Source organism: Adelges cooleyi, unplaced genomic scaffold (genome assembly GCF_023614345.1).
Source record: "Adelges cooleyi isolate 19-005CV unplaced genomic scaffold, UGA_ACOO_1.1 ACOO_flye_CR_arks_rails_tigmint_CR_PRNA_247, whole genome shotgun sequence".
NCBI classification, from domain to species: Eukaryota; Metazoa; Arthropoda; class Insecta; order Hemiptera; family Adelgidae; genus Adelges; species Adelges cooleyi.
Genome location: NW_026095912.1, coordinates 12,769,014 through 12,778,774, shown reverse-complemented (window position 1 = coordinate 12,778,774; position 9,761 = coordinate 12,769,014). Strand labels below are relative to the sequence as shown.

At 31.8% G+C, this 9,761-nt stretch overlaps 1 protein-coding gene across 1 annotated transcript; it reads right to left on the bottom strand.

The window, feature by feature from the left end:
* LOC126836652 (serine-rich adhesin for platelets-like) lies at positions 1 to 8,854 on the bottom strand. The gene is made up of 4 exons (XM_050570239.1): positions 8,490 to 8,854; positions 7,020 to 7,156; positions 5,137 to 5,341; positions 1 to 5,020 (listed from the first exon to the last, which is right to left on the bottom strand). Exons 1-4 carry the CDS (start codon positions 8,642 to 8,644, stop codon positions 70 to 72), a joined length of 5,448 nt encoding a protein of 1,815 aa, XP_050426196.1. The 5' UTR covers positions 8,645 to 8,854; the 3' UTR covers positions 1 to 69.
* Between the last annotated feature and the right edge of the window lie 907 nt (positions 8,855 to 9,761).

Below are 9,761 nucleotides of genomic sequence, written 5' to 3'. Positions count from 1 at the left end.
TCAAAAATATTAACATGTTTCAATGCATTAATTAAAAATTTATGTTAAAAATATAACTAATAAAATATATTACACTTTTTTCTTCTTTTTTTTACTTATTTCTTCCATGTTCGAATACGTTAATGGTCGTTTTTTGCTTTTACTATTAATTTTAGGTTGGGTTATTTGCTCTATCACTTCGACCCGATGGCGTTTTTTACCAGATACAGATAACAATTTTGGCGTCGGACTTTTTTCTCTAGTATTGCTAGGAGTGCCTTTTAAGCTCAAAGGCGATCCTGTCTTAATTTTACTTTTTTTTTTGATATTACTGTCGTCGGCTACACTTTTACCTGGTGAAAAGTTATCCTTCTTGCTAATAAAAGAGTTATTTTTATTGTCAATAGATTTTTTTGTTTTCAGACTTGTAGGTAGCGACTTATTAAGCATAATAGATTTGATTAGTAAATTATGTTCGTCCTCACTACTACTCGAGTCTTGGTGGGATGTTAAGTTAGTAAATTTGAACTTTTGAGATTTTCTTTTTTCTTTCACAGTCGAACTTTGTTTCGGTGATTTATGGGTTTTAGCGTCTTCTGAGCTATTACCGCTTGAACGTTTTATTGGTGTCAAAACTTTAGCCGTGTTCGACGGCACAGCTTTTGAGATCTTTGAGGTAGACAAGCTTTTGTCAACACTCAATGACTTTGAAGGAACTTTAGAAACTTTTTTTTCTTTTTTACTGCCCTTTACACGTTTGGTGGTTTGTTTTAGGATTTTATTGATTAAGGAACATTCGTCTTCTTCGCTGCTACTATCATTCGCGTCTTGACAAAGCTTTTTGATTATATCGGCCTGTGTACTATTTTTTCTTGGCTTTTGTTTTGTCGTCAAACTGTTGCTATGCTCAGACTCGATTTGTACAGCGGATTCAATCTTGTTTGAATTTTTTTTTATTTTTGCTTTTTGATTACTACTTGGCGTTTTAATCGCTTCGGTTAGACCTGAAGGTTTGTTAGCTGTTTTAACGGATACATTAGCCATGGCTTTTGTAGTCGGAGACTTACTATGGAGAGATTTCATGATTAATTCGTTTTCATCTTCGCTACTGCTACTGTCGCATTGTTCTTTGGCAATTTTTTTGATTATTTTTTCCTGTTTGGTTTTTTTTTTAGAAGTTGAAGGGGATTCCATCATTACCACATTCTTGTTTTCTTTACTTTTTTTCTTTTTGGTTGTTTTAGTAGTTGCTGATACCAAGGCACTAGTGTTTTCGACATCTTCCAGGGAAACATCAATATTTTTATGAATCTTGTTATTTGTAGATTTATCGACTTTCTTGGCAGCAACTTTAGTTGGACTTTTACGTGATAGTTTACTCACAAGAGATCTATTTAATAACTTGATTTCGTCCTCACTTCTGCTTGTCTCCTGAATCGATGTGTTGTCGACTTTGGTATGTTTAGTTTTTATTGAAGGAGAGTCCACGGTGATGTTTTGTATATCTTTCTTTTTTTTCTTCTTTTTTTTAGTTGTTTCTGTTGTTTGAATCTGAGAAGAATCACCATTACCGTCCGTACATTTATTTTCCTCGGCGGATATTTTAACTGTCGTCTTCACAGGAACCGATTTACTTATGAGAGATTTCGTTAGTAACATAGTTTCATCTTCACTACTGCTTATGTCGTGAAACGTTTTTCCGGTTTTTGAAAGTTTTTTGTGTTCTTTAATTTTGGTCTTTTTCTTTTTCTTTGATTTGCACGTTTCATCTTCGGAGTTTTTGTCGTTCAAATGATTATTGGTATTCGGCAGAACGCTGGTTGGATTCGATAATCGTTTGAGTTTTCCAGTTTGGGTCGTGTCTTCATCGCTTCTCGTCGGATCTAATGGAATTTTAGAATTCTTTTTCATTTTTTTCCCGTCTTTTGACAGTTTAGTTGAAGCACTTTTCAAAATTTCATTAATAGATTGCGTCAGATTGTCTTCGCTGTTACTGTCGTTTTCTCTTAATGTTAATCGGTTGATAATTTCAGCCTGAGAGTTCTTAGTGCCTGATGATTTCATAGTGGGACTCTTTGGACTACATTTGACATTTTCGATCAAAGGCATTTCAGATACATCACATTTACTTTTTTTCTTGCTTTTCTTTTTTCTATTTTTCCCATCCACAACATCTTGTTCGTACGGTAAATTACTAGTTGAACAAACATGATTGTCATTTTCTGTAGGGTTTTTAATTGTATTGGATACTTTATTCGATATCCCATTCAGACAATTAAAATCCCTATTAGGATCTTTGTCATCTTCGTTGCTACTCGTACCCTGCAAGATTACGTTATTTATTGTTACCGTTCTTTTGGAGTTTGAAACGATTTCACTTTCTTTCTTGTTGGTATTTATTTTTGTTGATTTATACATTTCTTCGCCTGATCTGTCGCTACTATAACGACCACTCATTATATGATTCAATAAATGCTCCTTTTTTACAGACAAGCGGTTTTTACCTTTTTTGGTCATTAAATCTAAAGGTAATTTAAAGCATTTTTTTCTCTTGCCCTCGTAGTACTTGTGAGGGGAAGCAGTGTTTCCTATTTTGTCAAAATTTTCTACACTTTCGTCATCGCTGTTGTTTACTTTAATATTAGTTTCAGTGTCATTTTTTTTCAGGCTAGCTCTTTTACCTGATACCTTTGGACTGGAACCAGGTGTGATGTTTGAAATTGAAAGAGTATTTTTTCTACTTTTCTCCTTGTCCAACAATTCTGTTGACGATAAATTATTATTTTCATTAGTACAACAATTGTCTTCATCCTTAAGGTTGACCACCTTTGAGGAAAAAGAACTATCATGTTTAATTTTTTGAGGTAGCGATTTCTTGGTTTGAGGTTTGTTATCAATTATACGACTTTGTGGTGAGTTCTTATCACTTAAAGGATTTAATAATTCTTTTTCGTCTTCACTGCTACTACTGCTAGTATCGCAAAAAGTTACGTTATTGATTGTTACTAATTTTTTAGAATCGCCAAGTGTTTCGCGAGGTTTTTTAGCAATTATCATTTTAAGAGATTTGTACATTTCATTGTCTGAACTCTCGCTACTCGAATTCCTCACATTGTTACTCCAATTACATTTGGCGTTTGGCTGATCTTTTGCGTGGCTTTGAGAGGTTATCGTTGTCTTCACAGTATTGTTCTTAGTAGTAGTCGTAGTGTCACAATTATCACCACTCGACGAATTTGATGTAACATTAGAAATATTATTATCTTTTTTCACAGTAGTCGTAGTGTTGCAATTATCGCTACTCGACGAATCAGATGTAACATTAGAAATATTATTATCATTTTTCACAGTAATCGTAGTGTCGCAATTATCGTTACTCGACGAATCAGATGTAACATTAGAAATATTATTATCTTTCTTCACATTGTCTACATTTTTGGGAGTTGAGGTCGACAGTCTTTTAAAAAATTCCATTCCACCCTCGTCACTGCTACTGTCGTTTTTGGCTGCATCTCGGCTGCGTTTAGTTCTTTCACTCAAAGTCAAACGTTTTTTTTGTTTAGCTTTTATTTTCGATGCAGATGAAGGACTTTCCATAATGTTTTTACTGTCTTTCTTGTCAACTGGCTTCTTGCTAGTAGGACTTTGATGTGACGGTTTATCGGTTTGTCGTTTCATTGGCGATTCTTTTTCCTTGTCTTCACTACTACTCGTCTGATGTTGAAACGTCACTTTATTAGTTTGTATAGGTTTGTGAAGGGTATCGTTTTTGGCCTGATTCATTTTTAACGATTCAAACATTTCGTCGTCCGAGCTGTCGGAGCTATTGTGCGAATCACTATTGGTTTTCGTCTGGCCTTTTTCCAGACTTGTTGACTGAGCCGTACTCTTTCTGGGCGATTTATTCATTGATTCTCGATTAGTTTGACTCTCCGATAGCGATTTGTTGACGAGTGATTTCATTAACGATTCGTTCTCTTCGTCACTGCTACTACTGATATTACTATCAGTATTTTTTGTTCCACTCTGATTTAGCTTGGTCAAAGCCGAAGGGGAATTTGTAGCGTTTGTACTTTCTTGGTTTGTTTTCTTTTTCAAAACTTTATTAGTTTGTATCGAGTTGGAAAGGGTTTCGGTTTTTTCTTTTTTAGCTTGATTAAATTTTAATGATTCAAACATTTCGTCGTCAGAGCTGTCGCTACTGTTCGTATCACTAGTGGTTTTCATCTGGAGTTTTTCCTGATTCGTCATTTTCACAGTCTTGTATTCATCGCTACTTGATGAATCTAAAGACACTGAAGACATGGGATTTTCTTTATATGCACTGTCTACATGTAGAGGGTTACTTGTTTTGGGCGTTTTATTCTTTGATTCTTGATTGGTTGGACTCTTTGTAAGCGATGTATTGATGAGCAACTTCATTAATGATTTGTTTTCTTCGTCGCTGCTACTACTGTTACTGCTGTCAGTATTTTTTGTTCCACTCTGATTTAGCTTGGTCAAAGCCGAAGGGGAATTTGTAGTGTTTGTACTGTCTTGGTGGGTTTTTTTTTTCTTACTATCTGAAATTTCTCTCTTGGACAGGTCATTATTTATATTATGATTTAAAGAGGTGTTGGTCAGTTTGAAGGAATCGTTAATAGCACTCTTTATAGCTTTGTTAGGACTTTTTGTCATCTTGGTGGGACTGTTTGTATCTGATACAAACTTAGTTTGATCGCCTCCCTGTTCGCTCGGTTTAATAAACACTTGTGATTGTAGCTGACTGGCGGTTTTCTTCTTTTCCAAATGTTTTTGCATTTGTTCGAATCGTTTATGTCTGGTCACACTAAGGCTGTTCACACTGTGTTCGGATCCAGAAACATTCTGAGTAAAACTGGAGTGCAATGGACTACTTGACGACGAGTTGGGACAACTTTTCATGATTACTTCAGTTTCTCTCTCAGTATCGCTTTCTGATGCTACTTTGGAACTGGCTTTTGTTGAAAAAAATTCTGCTTCACTTTCAGAAGCGGCTCCGCTATCACTCAGTAGATTGTCACTATGAATAAAACGCGTTAAATCAGAAAAAAAAACCAACAGTCTTGTACAATTATATTCATTAATTGTAAATAGTAGTTATTATTAAAAAGTACTAATACCTATAATAATAATTACCTATTGGACACTATCTCTCCGGTGATGTGAGGTAGTTTTTTGGTTGTATCAAAAGACAAAATTCTTACGTTAATCTTGTCGTCTTTCTTTACTTTGGAACCTTGCCAACAACGGTAAGGTTTGTTTTCTGGCCGTACGATCGAAACATTAAACAATTCAAGCACCAAACAGCCAACATGGCTCTCGCTCACTTGATTGACAACAGCTAAAAAAAATAACATTTGTTATTCAACAATGAATTTGAGTTTTGAAACATTACAAAATTTAGCTAACATGTTAATTAAGACATAGAAATATAACAACAAATAAATGTAATGTCTGTTCTTTTATTAATTTGTTAGATAAAATCTAACAGTTGTAGAAACTAGATTCACCGGTAAAATTGGAGGAGACTCAAATTTTAATTGAAATTTACAGAAGTCAACATGCACTACTAGTCGAGCAAAGTTTCAACATAAAATGCAACATTTTTCTAATTTAAACATTTTCTATATGGATAATAGTATTTGAGTTATAGGTTATTAAAAATCACACGTTGTATATAACGTTTTATTATTTAGCACACACCGATTGATAACTTTAAAACAACTTTTAATATAAAGCTACAACACTCATTTATGCATTTTTTTAAATTTATTAACTTTTAATTAGAGTTCACTATTTATAAACTAACAAATACTCGTACAGTTCAACAATTTGTTTTAAATTGGCAATATTCTATTTATTTATTTTACTTAAAGTGAACAAAGAATACAATACAAACTTTAAGGATTACCAAAATTTGTTTACAGGGTTACATTAATTGGTTTAGTTAAGACTTGGAGAATATACCTTTCCCTGTCTTTTAAAATTATTATTTATCACTCATATCAATTTATTTATAATTAAACGAAAAACATTTGTAGCAACCCTTTTTTGTGATTACACAATACCTGTGCAAGCGCAAAAATTTAAAAAGGTTAATACAATTGTTTATTACGCTTTTATGAAATCCTTGATATCATTGAACAATGTAGTTATAACCACTAAATGTAGTTTTGAAACAACTGTCTTGAGAATTTTATTAATTTTTGTCAAATACACTAAAAAAGGCAATGTATATATAAAATAATTTAGTAAAAAATGTTTCATCTGAAAGCACTAAAAGCATTATTTATCACTGAGAAAAGGTCGATAAGATAAAGGATTAACTATTTACTCTTTTCTTCTTCTAGTGAATAAATATTTCATACAGTATATAAAACCAACAGTGTTTAATTCTAACTTATATAACTGAATAATAAAATAACGAGAAATAAAATATATAGTTGCATTGTGTCATGTTTTCAATGGTAGAAATTAAGTATTTCATCTGTTATGATTCATTTTTATAAAACCAATTTTTAGCACACAAAACCGTTCTAAAAACGTACATGACATACGGTTTTGTTGTGTTAAGCGATAATGAAAGAAATGTAATTTTTTAAAAATATCAATTCACACTTTGAAAACTAATATTATCGTAACAATGATTGAGTGTTATTTTATTACTTGTAGGACAATATAATATTAAATTTTTATTAATAAAACAAATTTAGATATTCTCTGTTCAAAATTACATCGGTACAGGCGGCCACCTACTGCGCATGGGCGCGGCTTTGTTCTGCGTACCAATCTCATTTTGAAAAGAGTATAGATAACATTACTTGTTATGTTGTATGTCTTAGCAATAACACATTTTGTTTGCTATCCTTATGTCGCTCTCGATGACGTCCAACTATTTCTTCAATGGCTCTCTCTTCTTCTAAATTAACTACCATTACCCGCCTAAGTCTTTCTCTCCTCATAGTTCTCATATTTAATTTGGAAATATATAGAACTAAATAACTTATAATAATATTAACCTTCGATAACTGATCCGATGGGTGGTCGGAAAATGTAAATGTCGACATTAACCGATACGTTGATGTTATGACTGTAATCTGCTGGTATCACTTGGTTGGAACTTATTCGACCAAATCCCATAACCAATCCTTTTAAACTGAAAACAATAAAAATTATGTACTAAGTATATAGTGAAATATAATTAATTAATTAGTAGATGTTTGTTAATTTAAAGTACTTAAAATGCGTTTTTCCATAAAGCCTTTATTATAGTTTATAGTTTGAGGTAATTTATAATTAAAATTGAAGTATATTATTGATGAAATTAAAAAATGTCTCTTCTTGAACATTATCTTATTTAACAAAAAATTGACTATCAATTCAGTTAAAAACAAGTTTTATAATTATTTCCTAATAATGTATGGAATGTGCCAAATTTTCGATGCTATAATCAATTAGCCAATATTTAGAAGGGATTTGTTTATTATTTTATTTGAAATTTAGTTTTGAAAGAAACAAAAATATGGTTAGAGAAAATTTTGAAAGTCCAATGAAATAAATAAATTAAATGAAAGAAACTTTATTTGTAAGATTTTATATAACTACTAAGATATAATGTGTTGCTTATACCTATTTTGCTAACTCCTGGAGCTAAAACCATTTTGATCTGTTAAACATGTAGTTGATTAATGTAATTTATTAATTAAACTTTAAGCCAAACTGGTGAGAATGGGCATTATTTTCATAACAAAATATTCATAATGATCGGCTTTTTTTTATAGTTAAATAAGAAATTGTGTAAGTAACATGCTTTGTTTTGTTTGTATATTTATCTATTGTTTTGCATACAAACGTATGCGAGCCCTAGTTATTGTCCATCAAAATCATGTTCCCGTTTGTATTGTCGGCCATATATTTTTATTGAAAAACGAGAAATTTACCATTAACTTGTGTACTTGATGATAGTGTTTTCACAAAAAACATTATATTAGCCATTAAATTAATTAATCGTATAAATACTAAATATTTTTACAATATAAAAGTTGTGTATGTAAGTAAAGTGTGTAACACAAGACCAAAAATATTAACTGTTTTTGAATTTTGGATTTGTTAGAACCTGAAAGCAATTTATCATCAAGATTGTTTAAAAAAAAAACATAACTAAAAAGCTATTTAATTAGGATACTAAGCTAAATATTGTACTAATATTAAATATTTAAACAATTTTTAAATGGCTAGTGTTTTTTTTCTTTGTGAAAATCCGAATTTTAGGATTCCCATCAGTACTTGATAAGCAAACCGAGATCTAATTATTATTATAGAATTTAGTTTTCTAGCTATGGCTAGATCATAATATTTTCTCCATGTAAAATGGAATTATTTCCATGTTAAACTTTAGTTTTCCTGATCATAATATTTTTTCCATGTTGACAACACCTATGTAAGACATACTCATTATCATACATTGTACTATGAACGCGTGTACTTACTCCGAGTTGTAACTGTACTTCAATTTGTCGAGTTCATTCCTGACGGTTTTCGAAAACAATTTCGGGTTACTCGGCGCCGCGTAGAAACCTAACTTGAGTCTGTAAGTGTAATTGTTGTGCAGGTACACAAACGGCGGTAAACTGTCTGGTTGCATAATGCATTTATGAAAATTATCACATGTACACCTTAATCATTATCATCATCAACATAATCATTGTTCATTCAGTCGCATTATTAAATAATAATAATTTGAATGCCGAATCCATGCCCTCATGGTGTGTTCGCGACCATGCCGTACAAACCAAATACCATTCTACACTTGACCAATTTGTATTTTTTTAATTTATACCATAAGCGCTGTGTGTGAACGCTTATCAGATAAACTACGCTCATATTTCACAATTTGACGTTGATACCGACATATTTTTCCCGGCGAGCCTCAGCGATACTACAGTAACCGGTTAGGTCGTAATATGGTTCACCAACGCTGGTAACCGACTCCAGCCTGGTAAGTGATGGAACGAATTGATAAACATAGTGATTTGGATTCAGATTAAAATTTTTCAGTTTTCCATAATTTTCGTATTTCTCAATGTAATTTTACTTTTAAGTGTATCTGTTTTCTATTTTAAAAAGACCAAGGAGGGTCTATCTCTAATATCTCTCCCCTCCACCTGTAAATACGCCACTGATGTAATATTGTGATTTTTTAAGGAATTATTTTTATTCATCACAATATGTATTTTTCATGACAAAAACGATCGTGAAGTCAGGTTCGGTCAAACGGACATACTTTTTAAGTTAAAAGCCAAAAACTTACTCAATTTTTTGTTACCTGCTCGTTATTGGATTTAAAAAATTGTGGTAAAATCAGAATTCACCTAGTGTGGTCGTATTCTGGTTATTAACTTGTTATTATGCATTGTAATTTGTATCGTTATTCGTAAACTGATAGCTGATTTAGAATACTTACCTATAGTGGTAATTAGTAATAGATATACAATATTACTAATCTGACAGTATTATTTTCATTCACAGACGTTTAACAAGTTGCGTCCAAAATGGTACTGCCATTGGTATAATATCTCCTCTCTTATATGTTAACTATGAGTAAAGTATATAAATTGTATTATAATTTTAGACTATTTCAATAAATCATTAGACATTTTTTTGATAAAGCTTGGGAGGCTTTAATATCATCGGTAAAGATAGAGATTATTTATATACAACCCTGCATCCTACTTGGATGGTTTTGTTTGGAGATATCGTAA

Bases quoted from the DNA above. Each gene is read 5' to 3' on its own strand.
- LOC126836652 (XM_050570239.1), bottom strand. From the start codon at position 8,644: ATGCAACCAGACAGTTTACCGCCGTTTGTGTACCTGCACAACAATTAC. The intron at 7,157-8,489 runs GTAAGTACACGC...TATTGTTTTCAG, and splicing joins AAGTACAGTTACAACTCGGA to TTTAAAAGGATTGGTTATGG. The intron at 5,021-5,136 runs GTAATTATTATT...TTTTATTCATAG, and splicing joins GGAGAGATAGTGTCCAATAG to TGACAATCTACTGAGTGATA.